The sequence below is a fragment of the Misgurnus anguillicaudatus genome, chromosome 2 (assembly GCF_027580225.2).
Source record: "Misgurnus anguillicaudatus chromosome 2, ASM2758022v2, whole genome shotgun sequence".
NCBI classification, from domain to species: domain Eukaryota; kingdom Metazoa; phylum Chordata; class Actinopteri; order Cypriniformes; family Cobitidae; genus Misgurnus; species Misgurnus anguillicaudatus.
Genome location: NC_073338.2, coordinates 15,432,208 through 15,452,500, shown reverse-complemented (window position 1 = coordinate 15,452,500; position 20,293 = coordinate 15,432,208). Strand labels below are relative to the sequence as shown.

General features: G+C 38.1%; 1 protein-coding gene across 7 annotated transcripts in view; it reads left to right on the top strand.

Moving 5' to 3' along the window:
• Nucleotides 1-20,293, top strand: part of LOC129441879 (myosin IXb) — a 76,392-nt gene that overhangs the window by 16,730 nt on the left and 39,369 nt on the right. For all 7 annotated transcript variants that reach the window (XM_055201613.2, XM_055201611.2, XM_055201610.2 and 4 more), the window contains exons 3-7: nucleotides 13,604-13,698; nucleotides 14,016-14,078; nucleotides 14,314-14,413; nucleotides 15,740-15,840; nucleotides 19,338-19,461. In XM_055201613.2, coding sequence (XP_055057588.2) covers nucleotides 13,604-13,698; nucleotides 14,016-14,078; nucleotides 14,314-14,413; nucleotides 15,740-15,840; nucleotides 19,338-19,461 — 483 coding nt within the window. The remainder of the gene's footprint in view (nucleotides 1-13,603; nucleotides 13,699-14,015; nucleotides 14,079-14,313; nucleotides 14,414-15,739; nucleotides 15,841-19,337; nucleotides 19,462-20,293) is intronic.

Below are 20,293 nucleotides of genomic sequence, written 5' to 3'. Positions count from 1 at the left end.
GGAAGTGTTGCAGTCACAAAGGTTGATTTTTTTTGACAGTTCCATGTGATGTTCTTTTAAATACTCCTCCTAGAATGTTTATGCGATTGACACCAAAAGTGGTCAACATGATGCCAAGACATAGTAGATGATAAATTGCGAAGGGATTTTTGATATCTCGAACGTTGTTCCCATGACAGCGCGTCAAACTTTACTTTCATTTTAAAAGCATATTTAGGAGTTGCATGCAGTGAACTTTTCAATACTCCTTTTAGGATATTCATGCGATTGACACCAAACGTGGTCAACATGATGCTGAGACATTGGAGATGATAAAATACGAAGGGATTTTTGACATCTCGAACGCTGTTGCCATGGCAACGCATCAAAGTTTACTATTATTTCAGGAATATTTAAGCCTCTTGGCATGCTTAGATTAACTTCAAATTTGGCACACACATCAGAGTTGTCAACTGTTAAGTGTTGACAAACAGGTCAGACATAGGTTTGCCTCTTAAGTCGCTCACTAGCGCCCCCGTTTGTCCAAAATGATGGGTTTCTTTTACCTACAGTGCCCAATTGGGTCAGTAACAACATAAATAGTCCACCGATATTTACCCACTTGATGCACTTGCCCACCGTGCATCGTTTTCTCGGAGGCACAGTGTAGCGGTAAAAATACGTGCGAGGGCCCGCCATTGCTGCTTGCAGCTATATTTTTTATTAGGGCCCGAGCACCGAGGAGCAGGCCAGAATGGCCTGCACCGAAAGGTGCGAAGCCCTATTGTTTTTGCTCAAATTTATTATTTTTTTTTTTTTTATTTTTATTTTTATTTTTATTTTTTTTAACACTTTTGGGCATTTTGGGTGCCTTAACATACTCGAAAACTCTTGAAATTTGGCACAGACGTTAGAGTCGTTCGTCATTGCGAACAGACAAAGGCTGGAACACGGGCGTGGCACGGGGGCTCTGTAGCGCCCCCTGTAATGCAAAAACAAACAGTAGTGCGCAGATCGGGCAAACATGTACGCACATTTACGAAAGTTGGTACACATATTGATCTCATCGACCCGAACAACTTTCGCCCTCTAACATTTTAGCTCCGCCCAACAGGAAGTCCGCCATTTTGGATTGTTTAAAAAATGCATGCGGTGAACTTTTAAATACTCCTCCTAGAGGATGAATGCGATTGACACCAAAAGTGGTGAACATGATGTCGAGACATTGGACTTGCTAAATTGCGAAGGGATTTTTGATATCTCGAACGGTTCCGCCATGGCGAGGCGACGAATTCATGGCGAATTCAGAGAAACAGGAAGTGTCTAATATCTGAGGCAAAAAATATCTTATTGTGATGCCATGCGGGATGTTTGTTCGTCTAAAGATTTCGATCGCATCGATGTGCCTATTGTGACTCCCGGGTATAGCGCCACCACCAGGCGCCAGGAAGTGTGTCAGTCACAAAGGTGATTTTTTTTCACAGTTCCATGCGATGTTCTTTTAAATACTCCTTCTAGGATTTTCATACGATTGTTACCAAAAGTGGTCAACATGATGCCGAGACATTGTAGATGATAAATTGCGAAGGGATTTTTGATATCTCAAACGCTGTTCCCATGGCAACCTGTCAAACTTTACTTTCGTTTTTAAGGCATATTTAAACCTTACATCTGCATGCGGTAAACTTTTAAATACTCCTCCTGAGGAAATAATGTGATTGACTCCAGAAGTGGTCAACATAATGGTGAGACATTGTAGATGATAAATTGCGAAGGGATTTTTGATATCTCAAACGCTGTTCCCATGGCAACGCGTCAAACTTTGCTTTCACTTTCCAGCATATTTAAGGCTGACTGTTACATGCTGTGAACCTTTAAATACTCCTTGTATGGGATTCATGCGATTGACTCAAGAAGTGGTCAACATGATGCCGAGACATTGTAGATGATAAATTGCGAAGGAATTTTTGACATCTCGAACGCTGTTCCCATGGCAATGCGTCAAACTTTACTTTTATTTCAGGCATATTTAAGGCTCTTGGCGTGCTTAGATTAACTTTAAATTTGGCACACACATCAAAGTTGTCGGCTGTTAAGTGTTGACAAAAACGTCAGATAAAGGCGTGTCTATTTAGTGGCTCACTAGCGCCCCCGTTTATCTAAAATGTTGGGTTTCATTTACCTACAGTCCCTTAATGGGTAGTCCCCTGATATTTACCCACTTGATGCACTTGCCCACCGTGCATCGTTTTCTCGGAGGCACCGTGTAGCGGTAAATAAACGTGCGAGGGCCCGCCATCGCTGCTTGCAGCTATATTTATTATTATTATTATTTTTTTTTGTTTTTATTTTTTTTAACACTTTTGGACTTTTTGGGTGCCTTAACATACTCGAAAACTCTTGAAATTTGGCACAGACGTCAAAGTCGTCCGTCATCGCCGAAATCCAAAGGCTGGAACACGGGCGTGGCACGGGGACTCTGTAGCGCCCCCTGTAATGCGAAAACAAACATTGGGGCACAGATCGGGCAAAAATGTACGCACTTGTACGAGAGTTGGTACGCATATAGATCTCATCGACCCGAACAACTTTCGCCCTCTAACATTTAAGCTCCGCCCAACAGGAAGTCGGCTATTTTGGATTGTTTAAAAAATGCATGCGGTGAACTTTTGAATACTCCTTCTAGGGGATTCATGCGAATGACACCAAACGTGGTGATCATGATGTCGAGACATTGTACTTGCTAAATTGCGAAGGGATTTTTGATATCTCAAACGGTTCTGCCATGGCGAAGCGACAAAGTCATGGCGAAATCAGAGAAACAGGAAGTGTCTAATATCTAAGGCAAAAAATGTCTTATTGTGATGACACGCGGGGTGTTTGTTCGTCTGAAGATTCCGATCGCATCGATGTGCCTATTGTGACTCCCGGGTATAGCGCCACCACCAGGCGCCAGGAAGTGTTGCAGTCATAAAGGTTGATTTTTTTGACTGTTCCATCCAATGTTCTTTTAAATACTCCTTCTAGGATATTCATGCGATTCACACCAAAAGTGGTCAACATGATACTGAGACATTGTAGATGATAAATTGCGAAGGAATTTTTGACATCTCGAACGCTGTTCCCATGCCAACGCCCCAAACTTTACTTTTATTTCAGGCATATTTAGTGCTCTTGGCGTGCTTAGATTAACCTAAAAGTTAACACACATCAGAGTTGTCGGCTGTTAAGTGTGGTCAAAAAGGTCAGACATAGGCGTGTCTCTTAAGTGGCTCACTAGTGCCCCCTTTGTCTAAAATGTGGGGTTTCTTTTACCTACAGTCCACAAATGGGTCAGTAACAACATAAAATAATCCACTGATATTTACCCACTTGATGCACTTGCCCACCGTGCATCGTTTTCTCTAAGGCACCGTATAGCAGTAAATAAACGTGCGAGGGCCCGCCATCGCTGCTTGCAGCTATATTTTTTATTTTTATTTTTTTTTTTTTTTTGTTTTTTCAACACTTTTGGACATTTTGGGGGCCTTAACATACTCGAAAACTCTTGAAATTTGGCACAGACATCAGAGTCGTCCGTGATCGCAGAAAGCCAAAGGCTGGAACACGGGCGTGACACGGGGGCTCTGTAGCGCCCCCTGTAATGCAAAAACAAACAGGAGTGCACAGATCGGGCAAACATGTACGCACATTTACGAAAGTTGGTACACATATAGATCTCATCGACCCGAACAACTTTTGCCCTCTAACATTTTAGCTCCGCCCAACAGGAAGTCCGCCATTTTGGATTGTTTAAAAAATGCATGCTGTGAACTTTTGAATACTCCTCCTAGGGGATTCATGCAAATGACACCAAATGTGGTGATCATGATGTCAAGACATTGGACTTGCTAAATTGCGAAGGGATTTTTGATATCTCGAACGGTGTTGCCATGGCGAAGCGGCAAAGTCATGGCGAAATCCGAGAAACAGGAAGTGTCTAATATCTAAGGCAAAAAATGTCTTATAGTGATGACACGCGGGGTGTTTGTTCGTCTGAAGATTCCGATCGCATCGATGTGCCTATTGTAAGTCTCGGGTATAGCGCCACCACCAGGCGCCAGGAAGTGTTGCAGTCACAAAGGTTGATTTTTTTGACAGTTCCATGTGATGTTCTTTTAAATACTCGTCCTAGAATGTTTATGCGATTGACACCAAAAGTGGTCATCATGATGCCAAGACATAGTAGATGATAAATTGCGAAGGGATTTTTGATATCTCAAACGTTGTTCCCATGACAACGCGTCAAACTTTACTTTCATTTTAAAGGCATATTTAAGCCCTTCAGTTGCATGCAGTAAACTTTTCAATACTCCTTCTAGGATATTCATGCGATTGACACCAAACGTGGTCAACATGATGCCGAGACATTGGAGATGATAAATAGTGAAGGGATTTTTGATATCTCAAACGCTGTTCCCATGGCAACGCGTCAAACTTTTTACTTTCATTTTAAAGGCTTATTTAAGCCTGACAGTCGCATGCAATGTTCTTTTTAATACTCCTTCTAGGGAAATAATGCAATTCACACCAGAAGTTGTCAACATGATGCTGAGACATTGTAGACGCTAAATTGCGAAGGAATTTTTGACATCTCTAACGCTGTTCCCATGGCAACGTGTCAAACTTTACTTTTATTTCAGGCATATTTAAGGCTCTTGGTTTGCTTAGATTAACTTTAAATTTGGCACACACATCAGATTTGTCGGCTGTTAAGTGTTGACAAAAACGTCAGATAAAGGCGTGTCTATTTAGTGGCTCACTAGCGCCCCCGTTTGTCTAAAATGTGGGGTTTCTTTTACCAACAGTACCTAAATGGGTCAGTAGCAGCATGATATTTACCCACTTGATGCACTTGCCCACCGTGCATCGTTTTCTCGGAGGCACCGTGTAGCGGTAAACAAACGTGCGAGGGCCCGCCATCGCTGCTTGCAGCTATATTTATTATTTTTTTTCTTTTTCTCCGACTTCAGCGGGACTTTAGAGGGCCTAAACATACTCGAAAACTCATGAAATTTTGCACAGATGTCAAGAGTGATGAAAATTTACATGTGGTGTATGCTTTAGAATTAGGCGTGAGAAAATGGCTCTATAGCGCCACCTACAAATTTTCAACGAAGCAGCCCTCGGACTGTGTTTGACGTACAATTACGAAATTCGGTACGCGTCTGTAGCATGACAAGACCTACAAAAAAGTCTCTTGGAGCGAAGCCGTAAACCAAACAGGAAGTCAGCTATTCTGAGTTATTTTTGTGATTTGGGCGCAGTTTTTGTCATTTCCAGGCGTCATACTTTAACTAACTCCTCCTACAGTTTTCGTCAAATCATCTTCATATTTGGTGAGTGTCATCTTAAGGCCTTTGTGATGCTAAATTGCGAAGGATTTGACTCTACTTAAAAATTTGTGTCGGTTCTGGCCCGACAAAGTTTGATGTTTTCCAATGAAACAGGAAGTTGCTGGAACTCATGCATACAGTGTCCGATCTGTCCCAAATTTCACATGATTGCTAAGAGTCCTGACCTGAACACATCTACATAACAATTTTCATTTATAGCCATAGCGCCACCAGCTGGCAACCTGAAGGAACATGTTTTAGCGCCACTTTCAAATATTGAATGAAGCAGCCCTTGGACTGTGTTTAACTTACATGTACGAATTTCGGTATGCTCATGTATTATTACAAGCCCTACAAAAAAGTCTCTTTGGAGCAACGCCCTACACCAAACAGGAAGTCAGCTATTTTGAATTATTTCTCAGATTTTGGCTCAGTTTTTCTCATTTCCAGCAGTAATACTTTAACTAACTCCTCCTACAGTTTTCGTCGGATCATCATCATATTTGGCGAGTGTCATCTTAAGGCCTTTGTGATGCTAAATTGCGAAGGATTTGATTCTATATTAAAATTTGTGTCTATTTCGGCCAGCCAAAGTTTGATGTTTCGCTATGAAACAGGTTGCTGGAACTCAGGCATACAGTGTCCGATCTGTCCCAAACTTCACATGATTGCTAAGAGTCATGACCTGAACACATCTACATGTCAATAGTCACTTATGGTTATAGCGCCACCAGCTGGCAACAGGAAGTGACATGTTTACAATGATTATCCAATGTCTGATCTGTCCCAAACTTCACATGATTAATAAGAGTCCTGGACTGAACACATCTACATGTCAATAGTCACTTATGGTTATAGCGCCACCAGCTGGCAACAGGAAGTGACATGTTTACAATGATTATCCAATGTCTGATCTGTCCCAAACTTCACATGATTAATAAGAGTCCTGGAGTGAACACATCTACATGTCATTAGTCACTTATGGTTATAGCGCCACCAGCTGGCAACAGGAAGTGACATGTTTACAATGATTATCCAATGTCTGATCTGTCCCAAACTTCACATGATTAATAAGAGTCCTGGAGTGAACACATCTACATGTCAATAGTCACTTATGGTTATAGCGCCACCAGCTGGCAACAGGAAGTGACATGTTTACACTGATTATGCAATGTCTGATCTGTCCCAAACTTCACATGATTAATAAGAGTCCTGGACTGAACACATCTACATGTCAATAGTCACCAGTGTTGGCCAAGTTACTGAAAATTAGTAATTAGTTACAGTTACTAGTTACTTCTTTTAAAAGTAACTGAATTACTGTACCAGTTACTGTATATCAAAAGTAATTAGTTACTTAGAAAAGTAACTTTTAAGTTACTTTTATGTCTGCTTTTTAAATGTAAATATGAACAGTACTGAACAGTCAAACAATAAAATGATATGGATGGGCTATTTTACACGTAAGACTCTAATATATCACATACTGTAGGAGCCTATTTTGCTTTAGATTCAACCTTTGAATATTTTTGTTAGAAATTATATTAATATGTAAACTTAGTTTATTTATGTATATCATTTAGACCATTTAGACAAATATTCTGCATGTTTACAAAAATATATAATGTGTTAAAATTGTGTAGTGTCTCTTTAAAAACTTGGAGACAATTGTGTCAACATGTCATATTTTCTAAAATAAATTATAATTTTTCTGATTTCATATTTATTTTAATAAGTTAGAAACGTCTCCGCTGTGTCCTGCTGACAGGCGCGATTGCGCGTGCAGCAGATGAGGCAAACTATGGGTCTTCCGAAGGTTAGACCGTCTCATTTCAGTTCTCGTCGCAAACTTCTGAGCGCCTTGAAAGGCAGAGTGTTCACCTTTTATCGCATGCTTAGTAGGGTGCAGCCCTTGCATTGGAACACAGGGACTGCGCTCTTTGGTCATATATTGTTTGTTTTCTGTTGGATTTAAATGATACACAGGATTAAAGGAAGATATTTAATCAGAAAACGGAGTTGGCTACGTGGATTGTTTTGTCGGACGGACACAGAGCGAGTGGATTGTTTTGTCAGACAGACACAGAGCGAGTGGATTGTTTGTTCGGATACAGAGAGACTGAAACTAAAACTAAAAGCGAGCTCACACATACTATGGAGTTTTAACACGGGTGTACAGTGCAGTGTGAATATTTTTGTGGAAACAACAATCGTGGATCGTTCTCTGCCATGAAGCCGATGTAAACATCTAAGAATATATGAACATTTCTTAGATTTATTACCTTTGTGGACTACAAATGCAAGTTGATGTCATACTGCGATTGCTTGGTGAAGATAATTTACAAACATGAGAACGGATGGATTATGACTTTTTTTAAACAAAGGTATGTTGTCCCGTTTAGATTTTTTAATGTTCATTCTATATGCACTGTGAGCTATGATAAAGTGTAATTAATCAGTGCGCCGCCAACTACGGTCCTGCGACGTCAGATATGTCTTCTCTATTTTTTACAAAATAGAGCAACGCGAGTAACGAACTCATTTAAATTTCAGTAATTGTAATTGCGTTACTTGATTAAAAAAAAATACTTCGTTACATGCTCGTTACTGCTAAAAGTAGTGGAGTTACAGTTACAGTTACTTTGTAACGCGTTACTCCCATCACTGATAGTCACTTATGATGCCAATAGTCAGTTATGGTCATAGCGCCACCAGCTGGTAACAGGAAGTAACATGTTTACAATGATAATGCAATGTCGGATTTGTCCCAAACTTCACATGATTGATAAGAGTCCTGACACATCTACGTGCCAATATTTACATGTAGTCACTCATACTCACACACACTCGCTCACTCTCTCTCTCTCTCTCTCTCTCTCTCTCTCTCTCATGCTATCTTACACGATGCTACCTCGCTGTCATTTGTAATTAGCAACAGGAAATGTGGCACATTATACTACACTTTTAAATGGTTCATCTATGTTTACATGCTTAAATGCCTATTTACTACTGTTCCCTTTAATTCTTATGCCACGGCGTGGCGGTGTCAGGTGTGCGAGGGCCCTTCCATCACTGCTTGCAGTTTTAATTTATTTTTATAATCTATCCTGGGACCCAACAATATAAATGGAAAATCAGAACATAATTGTTTTTATCTTGTAATTAAGTACTTTTTATTATCCTTGTCATTTTATTAATGAAAGTTTAACTGCAATATGAAATTATCTTATGATATATCATATCAAAATGAATGTCATTAGTTGGACTAAACTGTTTATTGTTTATTCACCGGCCGCTACTACAACTTGCGTGACTAACCTATTCCACTGTGCGACCCACAAGTAAGTCCCCACCCTCAGCTTGAAAACCCCTTTTCTATGACATTGGTCTGAAGGACCTTTTAAGCACCTTTATTTTTAAGAGTAAAAAATTTGAAGAGGTCGAATTTAACCACTGTTTAAAAAGTGCTTGAATGCTTTTTGAGGAACAACCAAAAACTGCTGCACCTGTTGAAAGTGTATAAAACAAGTAAAAACGGTAACAAAAGAAAAAAACAAAAAAGGAAGTTAAGTATCTTTATAATGGCATTACAGTTGTAAGTCTGAATTTATTTATTTTTTATTGGTTTTCTCATACTCTCTGTGCAGCGTCATTGCATTATACTAATATTATGTGCATCTGAGGATTTGGCTGTCACCTTTGTGTTTCTGGTTTCACCTCTCCACTAAAATAAAGCATAGCAAGAGTATAGAGTTGTGAGATCTGATCTAGACTAATGTAGGCCTGGGTTGAGCTGATAAGTCTGAATTTCTCCGCTCCAGTTGTCGAAGCCCTGGGCGTTGCCTTTGTCAGAATACAAGAAAGAATGGCTGTACGTCAACATGTTAAGACAGGTTGCGATAGGCTCGCTGATAAAAACTAACAGATTCTCATTCACTTTCCTCTCTATTCAAGAGGTTTTCTGGCCCTTTTAGTATTTTTCATACTGTATTAGGTTTCATGAAGGGGAAATACTAGATGTCTGTAAAACCAAACTACAGCAAGTTTACAGCAACAACACTCCACGGTGTGTGCTCAGGTTGTGTTGAAAGTATGCATGTATTGAAAATCAATAGGGAAAAACATGCAAACGTGTTGTTGCATGCTTGCCGCTTGTGTCAGAGTCTTTCACAGATAATATTATTAAAGCTACAGTGTCATTTCTGCATCACTACCCGCCTGTATTGCAAAAATAATTTGGGTTTGCCTAATGGGCCGATACAAAGAGAGACATTTTTAGTACCACACACCCACACGTTTTACCCATAGTGTAAAAACTTGGCTTACTTGTTGTTGTTGTTTATACACCTTAGACAGTAATGCTAGAAGTTTCTGAGTAGATTGAATTGTTGAATTTTTGTTAAGACTTTTAATTATGAAATAAATTATCTGTATTAGATTAAGGCTGCAACTAATGATTATCTTCATAATCGATTAGTCGGACGAGTATTTTTTTTCGATTAATTGACTAATCTGATAAAAACCTAAACGCATAGGGCCAGATTTACTAAACGGGGCAGATTAGCGCAAAAGCGCAATTCCAAAAAAAGCGTCGATGGGAGTGGTCATATCTGCGGGTTATTCACTAAAAAGGCGCAAATTAAATAACACAGGCGCAACAGCTGATTTCCATAATGACCAACGCTATCTATAAAGAGCAGCGCAAATTAGTTCAGGATCGCAAATAAGCAGAGCTGATGAGGTGCGGGTGATCTACTAACGCCTGATGCGCTTGAGTTCAGCACCACGGACATCGCAGCGGAAAATCCCAGCTAACAAAGCCATAGTACACTGTAAAGCAGGGGTCGGCAAGTAACTTTGGCCGCGGGCCAATATTTTTTTAGCCAGTAGATGGCGGGCCAACTGCTGTTGGCACACTTACGTGTTAAATTAGCCTAGTATAAGCTATCTGATCTTTTGTCAAGAAACATTGTCTTTATTTTCTATTTAAAAGACGAAAGACGGCATTAAAAATTGCTTAAAACATGGTTATGGGTCTGTGTATCATTCGTTCAATCGTTTTTTTCAAATTAAAAACAAAAATGAAAAAATTAACCACCACGGGTTTTCTGATTGTGTGGATTAAACAAAATTTTTATTTATTTTTAACACCTTTATAGGCATAATATATCAATGAAATCATTTTAAACAGATCAAGTACTATAGTGGTAACATATTACAGGCATTTATGCTCTCATGAAAGACTCTTACAGTCCGACTTTTGAACTGTATTCATTTTTAATTAAATTTATCCGAGACACACACATACACAACTTAGGTTTAAGGAGGTCTCCACTGGACTGTTTTTTTTTGTCCAGCTCCGACAAGGTTCTATTCAGTAAACTGCTTAAAATACACTCTGTGTTCACCCGATTTATTTCCCGACCTGACGGGTCCGGGAAAAAACTTAACGTTAGATCTCGTTTCTAGAATCTCACATTCAAATGTCTCTAACCAAAAGAGAGAGATGAAGTAGCCTATAACAATTATAAATGCTATACAAAAATTGTGTTCGTGCCAATATAAATATTATTTTAACATTGCATTGTCAGCAGAGAAAAAATGTCACAGAAAAAATAATGAAATATAAATAATAAATTAAATAGGACAAAGCCTCTCACTCAAATTTCTAACCAACATAAACCGAAACCATAGTTGGTTGCGAAGTTGCTGTTCAAACAAATTGCTGAAAATCCTCCTTTGCCAAATTTATAACGTTTTAAATGGAGGCAAAAATCAAAGAACTATGCGTTAGGAAAAATTAATAATGGCTTTATTTTAATAGACTTGTAAAACCGTATTTTGGCGGATTACTTTAATTTTTTAACGAATTTACCTGCCCATTTAGTCTTAATAATTAACGGTAAATGAAATTGACTTGGTGTTCTCGAAGGCAGGTCGAACCTTAGGTCGGGCTCGAGCCCCAAGTTCAAGTAACAGAACAGAAGAAAAATGAGTAGTGAAGGAGAAGATGAGAAGGAGGAGTTGCAGCTATGCGCGGAGGCACGCATTTATGAGGTAAATTTGCAAAGATTCATGAAGTCATATCTCTGCAATTGTTTGATCGATTGTGTTTTAGAAGTATGATCAAACTCTAATGACAGTTATGATCGCGGATGCGCTGGTAGAGAAAAAAGAAAGAACGGCCCGTTAAGATTAAACTAGCTATTATACGCATTTTTTGCGGTGGCAACTTGTCCACGACCCAGTGGTTGGGGACCTCTGGGCTGGAGGAAGAGTTTTGTGCAGCATTTAGTGCAAATATTTTTTATCAGGTAATACATATTATTTATCAGTGTGTTATACGCGAATAAATAATAATGAAAAAAGTTCAAAAGTCGGACTGTAAGAGAATGAGACTTACAGGAAAGCATGGTTGCTATTCAAACCCTTATTAAAACCCTTATTAAAATGTAATCTGTTCTGTTTAAATTTATTTCATTGGTATATGTCTGCTAAGGTGTTCAATTAAAATTTGTCTGAACCCGTTTTCTTTAATTTTTTTATTTTTGATCTGAGCGCACATTCGGAAAACGAGTCGTTTGATTTAAGTTCAGGAAATAAATAATAGAAAAACAAGTCGTTTTTCTTTACTTTCTTTTTGGTTTTGATTTGAAAAAACGAATTAAGGAATGATACAAGGGGCCATTTTTGTAAACTGTTATTGTAAAATAAAAAAGTCTGATAAAAAAAATGTAAAAACGGACTTCAAATTAATCCGGTGGGCCAGAAAATATTGCTGGCGGGCCACTTTTGGCCCGCGGGCCGCCTGTTGCCGACCCCTGCTGTAAAGGATTAGAGGACGAAAAATTAAGTTTTAAAAGAACTAGAGTCTCCTAGTGACTCTTATTTTATTTCCTCCAGCAAATAAAAGGTAACATGGCTTGGCAAGCAACTGATACATGTTAAAACAATCCTCTGCCTTGTACCATACGCTCTGTGATGCCTCTCCTATCAGCAACAATTGCAGCTATTTCAAGCGCAAAATGATTTAAAGGCGCTCTAAGCGAATCTACGAGACATCAGTTTTTGTTGATGTTTGAATTGTTTTCAAACAGACGGAGTGTAGCTAACTCATCCCCCTCCCTTCTGTGCTTTCATGAATGCGCCCAACCCCCACCCCCAAATCCTTTTGTCGTTTATTGGCTGGAACACTTTGTTTTGTTTCGTGGTGCTAGGTTTAGCCACTGTGTGTTTATCTTGAAGTTTGTGGAGCCTGGGCTGTCTACAGAGATCACGTTTTTTTTTACAGTTTGATCAGCGGACAGGCAGCAAGCAGATAGTGAGATGTTTGCTGTATGTAACAAAAAATGTTTTATGGTCTAAAACGCGTGACTTCGCTTAGAGCACCTTTAAGACATGCTTAATAACTGCGCAAATACCAGTAATATCACACACGCAAACATTCGTAAATTGTGTTTCGTGAATCATTTAAATAATCTCCTGTAAATTTTGCGTCTGAAAGAGAAACTTCTAGAAATGCATATGCAATAAGGTCAGTCGCAAAAATAACTAGATCACACCTTTCAGCGCTAATTATTCACTGCGCATCTTTAGTAAATCCTGACAGGCGTTATTTAACGCCAAAATGATGATTTGTGCTAGTTAATCTGGCCTATATTCAATTAGATTTTTCACTTATTATAGCCAAATAAAACCCTAAATCAAGGTATTCATATGTAGAAGTGTACTTTTCACACACAAAAATGCAAAAGCCACACTTTGAGTTTTACTAATATATCTTGCTGTATGAAGTAGACACTGGTCCTGTGTCCAAAACGACCATTCTGTGGGAGCATATGACGTTACAAACCAACGAATTGATAATGAAATTTTTATAATCGAATATTATATTTTATATGATATATTTTGTTGATTTAGTTATTGCAGCCCTATATTACATATTAGGGTATGAGTGCCAGTGGTTCGCATTGGCCTCTTTTTATTTTATTCCAAGCACTTTGGCGACCAGCTACTTACTGCGGTTTGTGCTTCTGATAATAATAGCTAAAACCACTACCATGAAACTATGTTTGCTGTGACCTCAGTTTCTATGGTTTGACTAAATTCTGATTTTAATGGTTGTTGTTCACATCTTTTGCCTCCTCTCTTTTAGTTTCGCAGCATTCGTGATAACCGTATCAATGTTTTGTCTGAAATAGTTTTGTTTGTGCATTTTGATCTGATTCATGTCTCTTTGGTGTCGTCAGGCCTTTGGCAATGCCAAAACAGCATACAACAACAACTCCAGCCGCTTCGGAAAGTTCATTCAAGTCAATTATCTGGAGAGTGGCGTTGTGAGAGGGTGAGTCACATGTGTTTCTGCACGATCCCTGTCAGAAAGATGACAGCTCATCGTCAGACATATTTTCAAAACATTGAAAACATGATGTTAATGCACTTAATCATATGCTGCTCAACATGTACAGAACATGAACGTTACATTCTGGTGTTTAATAAAACATATTAATTCAGTATGCTATTAAAATGCAAGAATTGGTAGGAGACATGACCTTGTGGTTAGCGCTCATGCAGGTTTAAATCTGATATATCCCATAATCTCCTCCGTCTACTTTAAATACATTTTATTTTAAATTTCTTATGTTTGTTGAATTGTTTTAGGGCTGTTGTTGAGAAGTACTTATTAGAGAAATGCCGTCTAGTATCCAGAGGAAAGACAGAAAGGTAACACAAATATCCCACACTGATCTTTAAATACATTTTACACCTAACTTGTTACTAAACATGTAACACATTACATTATAGATTACATTATATGTGTCACTGCATACATTTCTTTTGGTGTTTTTTTTAAATATTCATCTTTCTGAATCTCTTTATGCTTCTATATATAGTAGTGCATATATAAAAATGTGTATGTGTGGGTTTATGACATATCTGTTTAATCCTCGACTGGCAGGAATTACCATGTTTTTTACTATCTGTTGACCGGGGCTTCAGAAGAGGAGAGAGATGAGTTTAAGCTCTTGAGGCCTGAAGATTACAACTACCTCAAACAAGTAACTATCAGCACAAAACTATCACAGAGAACTAACCTCTTAAAAAAAACATTTCATTATTTTGTCACATTGATCTTTAAATATTTAATATCATTTTGCGTAGTGATGCATTGAAGGAAAATTCTGGGCCGATACCGACAGTTCTGGATGCATTTGGCCGAAAATGTCTTAAAATAATTATTAAAAAAAAGTTTTTGTATAATTGTATTAATATTAATTTAAAGAATCTGAGTTGGACTACAAACCAATAAAATAATCAAACTTTTTTTAAAGTTACACACCAAAATGGGATGAAAATAAAACCATGCATAAAATGCATAAAAACTATTTGATGCCAAACAGTAGTAAAGTAATGCAGTTACTCTCTGTAGTCTTGTTAATACTCCGTTTAATTAAGAAACTCAATAATTTTAATGAAAACAAGAGGCATGACAGTAAACCTTTGTTCTGCTCATGCCAACGGGCTTAAAGTGGGCTTCTGTGACATCAGCACCTACTCCTTATCAGTCCAGCATGAGTTACCAAAAACTGTGCACTTCATCATCAGTTGTTCACAAACCCGATGAACATTAACAACCATATGTGATAGCCTGTTGCGTTTTAGAGTTGAGGTCTATGCACATGATCTCGGGCTCTTTCTCAATGTAAAGGAAGGATTCTCGAAAGCCAGAATTTTAGGGATGCTACGTCATCGACATCCGTCGAAGGACTGTTCCAGTGTCGAGAATGCTTGGAAATGCAACCAAGGACTGAGTCTTTCATTCGAAAAATATCCCATATATAGAAAAGAATGCATATGTGTATCCTTCGCGCTCTTTGCGCTCTCAAATCACTCACAATCCTATGTGCGGAGCGCCGAAAGCACACATTATTACTGACGTAATGACCCAATGACATGCACTTGCTAGCCTGTTCCATTTACGTGCTCTCCAAACTCTAAAGAGGAGCCTCGTAGCCTCTGAAGGAAGTGACTTGTAAGGACTAGTCCTGCCAAGGAAGTATCCTTGACATTGAGAAACGGCCTCTGACAAAACAGACACAATAAAACCCCCTCACGGGCAGTGGAGCAGCACACAGAAGTTATGTGTCATTTTAAGTATTTGCATACTGCTGTCACGATCACATTTGCTGTGTAGCATTGTGATTATGTGTACAGTAAGACTGAAATCTGAGACGCGGCCCAAAACGGATAATGCCACTTTTGGTGACCGGGGAGAATCCCTATTTGTGCTGTTTGCAATGCCCAGAAGTTTAAACATCACAAATGAGATCTTGTAAAAAGTATTGTAATTAAATGCATAGTTGTGCTTAAACTCTGATTCGCAGGAAAATCTGTTTCTGGAGGATGAAGCTGAAATGAAACATGAGTTTAAGAGACTTCACCAGGCCATGGAGATGGTCGGCTTTCTGCCCCCTACCAAAAAACAGTAAGTGTGCTGTGTGCCGCAGAAGAGTCTTCGCTAAATGTTACCTTGTAAAATAATCCACTTAATCAAGTAAGGTATTGCTTTAAAGTCACCATGAAACGGAAGTAGCGATTGTCTTCTTTTCTGTTTCATGACCTACAGTCACCTAAAGGATTATTAGGAACACCTGTTCAATTTCTCATTAATGCAATTATCTAATCAACCAATCACATGGCAGTTGTTTCAATGCATTTAGGGCATTTATGCCAAGTAAAATTAAGGCAGCTCTGAAGGCGAAAGGGGGTCAAACACAGTATTAGTATGGTGTTCCTAATAATCCTGTAGGTAAGTGTATATCGCGAGTGATACGGCTTCTGAAATGAAAAAAAAAACAACGTAGGCCTGGACTTGATTTTGTCCATCGAAAGTGATTAAATCGTTGGAAGTTTGGCCATTTTGCTAATTGCTAATCTAATTGCGATCTTCTCCCGGGCAGAAAAAAATCTCTGATAGCTCCGCCTGAGGAGGGGAGGAGGTTAACGTTTTTGATTTAAATATTATGAGTTGACATGATTTTTTTAAGAGCACCTATTATTTGATTCACGTACAAACCTTAAAGTAAACGATGACGCGAGTTATTGTTTCCAACTTAAATCTATTTTCTTGGACTACAACAAACACACGGATTGTAGGCAACAGTTTACTTCCTGGGATTGGTGATGTATACAAGACCAAAATTATCATAGTTCATGCCACTTCGGACTCACAGCCTTTAAGTTAACTCCTGTTAACATTGCATTGTGAGCGAATCTCTCAAAAATGGTAAGGAGCGTCACATTTCTGGCTGAAGTCAGAGGTATTCACACCAGTCACAACGTACAGATCAGCTGACCAATCAGGGACAGTTTTGCACAAAATCCATGTGTGTCAGAAAGACAGGGAAATCTGGAGCTACAAAAATGTATGGTATGTGGAAAATAATGCATTTATATTTGTATTATACCAAATACACAAATGACGTTGTTTTTAGCAATGAAATGGGTGCTCTTAAATAATGAAGATCACAGATAAGTCCTTTATAAAAAAAAAAAAAACACTACAATATTTTATAAAAAAAAGTAAATGTTTTATTTCAATTTCATGGTGACTTTAAACCATCTGTGATTAAAAATTTCACAATTCTTAGAATTTTATGTAGATTTTTGATTTTGTTTTCCTTGGTGAAAGATTTTAATGAACATGTATTAATCGCAGATAAAAAGATGGAGGTGTTTTATTAAGCCTTGTTTTGAGGCTTTTGATATGGTGTGAAATAATTTATTTAATGACCATACACTTGCTTTTGGATTAGTTCTAATAAAACACTAACATTGTTTAAACTATCACATGTACTTCAGCATGCAATGATAATATATGTGACCCTGTTTGTGAAATCCAAGCTAAAGTCTCGTGATCTATTGACATGTTTAGGAGCATTTCAATCTTTGACATGGCCTTTCTCAGTCAATATCAAAGAGATCAAGATTAGATTAGATGTCATCCCAGATGTAAATGACTTCCTTCTTCCTTGTACACAAATTTTATAATGGAATGCCGTCATGTTACCTTATACAGGAGCCAAAATGGTTAAACATGTCGATATTATACATGTCGAGTGTTATTGTTTCTTGCATGTCCTGTGATGAAACACGCATTTGACATCTAGTCACGAGACACACAAAAACAGATGGGATTCAATGTTATTGACATTTCTTATTGACATGCGCAGTACTTACCTTCAATGGCATTAACTAATATTGCATATTTCCTGCAATAAAAACTCTTGCATTTGTTTATATGCAACTGAATATGTAAATACGCTGTTATTGTTGCATTTACAGCGGCTATAAACAGCAGATGTCCTAAACACACTGCGTGTTGAGTAACTCTAAACAGTGAATGTAGTAATCTTACCTTTTGGCTTAGTCAGTGTAGTTGAATAAAAAGCATAATTTCACAGCAACTGCAACAGTGCTGGATATCTGAGGTAATTTTATGTTATGTACCTTAGCAATGAGCTTCTTCACAGTATCGTCTGTCATTTCATGCACGCGTGCGCTTGAAGTTCAAATATGGTGTGGTTCATCAGTTGCAAAAAAAGCTTAGAAAGTGATCCCAATTGTAACGTTCATTGTATCTTTATCTTTATAGTTTTGGTGTGAACTTCACTATTCTCTTTAATATAAAATGAATTTTAAAATGAAATTTTTTATAGTTACCATTAGAATGTGAACGTTACCGAGCCCCTAAGGTAACATTGGAGTAAAAAAAATCAAAAGTTTAGTTTCATGTGCTCACGCAAAACCTTCATGTGCAGAATTTCTTTTAAAAGTTTAGTTTTGCGTGCGCACATGAAACTTTCGCTTTCACATGTGCACGAAACTAAACTTTATTAAATTTTTTCTCCATGTCCCCTTAGGGGCTCTGTAGAACGTTACTAAACACAACGCATACAAATCACTAAATAAACTCAAAATATTGTTTTTTCTCTCAAATCATTGTGAGCTCTTTTAAGAGGGGTGGTGTAGAGGGGTGGTATAGAGTTGTAGGCAAAGTGTCAAAAAAGCAGTTGGGCGTGTGTATTTCTGTGCCGAATGCACTTCGCCAGGGTTCATACAAGTTTCGGAAAGTTTTTTTCGATTACGGGTCCAGCTGACGTTTCAGGGGTTTCTATACTTATCACTTCTTTTTATGGGCACTTCCCCCGGAAAACCCCGCCCACCCGTCAATCAGCGGGAGACGCTAGAACTTGCAAACATCAAATCACGCGACACAGCTTTGTTTAATTTCAAAACTCAACAATGGCACGAAAAAAGAAGTGTGTTTTTGGATGTAAGGAGAAGAAAGTCAGCCTTATGGAAACAATGGATATAGTTTATTATCCGGGGTAGCAGCGGAGTTTTGCGTGTGTGTTTGATGCGCTGGATTTCATTGAAAAGTCATGAGTCATGAGTTGTATGTGGTAAGTAGGACTTCTATCTTATGTTGGAAATAGGCGCGTGCATATGATTCACTACATGTTCATGTCATTTATATAATAAGTTAAACCGTGTTGTATAGTGTTGCATGACTCATACTCTCTCCTCCCGCGGTAGTAACTCCTCCTTCTTCATTTTTTCGTACATTATCAGAAAGAATCTGTAAAGCTAATCTAAAGACTCTTCGGAGATATTAAAGATGTAATACTACTCTATAGGTACTCCAGATTAACATCAGAAATGCAGAAACAGCGTGTGTTATGTGAGCTTTAAATGTTCTGGTTAAAGAATAATAGAATCCAGTTATTGCTTGTTTAATATGCAAAATGTGTAAAACATTGCTCAGTGGCATTGCGATAGCAGAGCAAAAGTCATGGGTTAACTTTAAACTTTGGATAAAAGCGCCCACCAAATGCATAAATGTAAACTTTAAGATAACATTTATAATGGTGTGGTGATAACATGTTTACATTATACATGGATTTTTTTTGTCTGTTTCAGGATATTTTCTGTGCTGTCAGCCATTCTGTACCTGGGGAATGTGACATACAAGCAGAATGAAGATGGCCCGGGGCTGAAAGTAGGGCCAGATCATGTGCTCTCGGCTCTCTCTCAACTTCTCAAGGTACCAGACGATACTCAACACTTCTGCCAAATAAATATTGACTCTTAAGCTGATTAACAGCATTTTTCTGTAGATTTGTTGTGCTGCATTGGAAACAGAAACACTTTTAGCTTAATATTCAAAGACTTTTAGGTTCATTTTCCCCAAATGTTGTGGCTCTTAAGTGTTATGAAAATGTCGCTTTGTTTGTTTGAGGGATTCATCTGACCTTCTGTTAGTCTGGCCAATGGAAGACAGGGAATATGAGCTATTACACCTCACTGTCAAGAATGATACAGTACACCAGAAATTTCTCATTATAAATTAAGTGATTTAAAGCATTGCGTTGTCTGGGACTGTTTATACGAATCTTGTCATCTTGGGATGCACCGAAATGAAAATTCTTGGCCGAAACGGAAAACCGAAAAAAGGAAACCAAGGCCGAAAAACCGAAACACATTATTATGCCAATTATTAGTACAATTGCATTTATGGCTATCACATTACAGTTTTTGAGGCACAGATCAGATTATTTTTCGGATCAGCAAAAAGCAGGTGGGAAAAATCTAATAAACAATAAAGAAATTGCAAACATTTACAAAAAAGAACAAAGTTGTACATTAATAAGGTCTGAAATTAGCATTAGGTACAGAAATCAAATTAAATGAATCATAACACAATAAATTAAATATATTATTATTTTTAGAGCTATTTGTCTCTTTGTCATGGGTTGTTTGATTAACATTAATGACACAGACTTAAGTAGGTTAATCTGACTGTAATCTATCTATACATACACTTAAGACATAAACAAATGTTTTTATTAGAAAAAGAATACTGTGGAGATAATTTG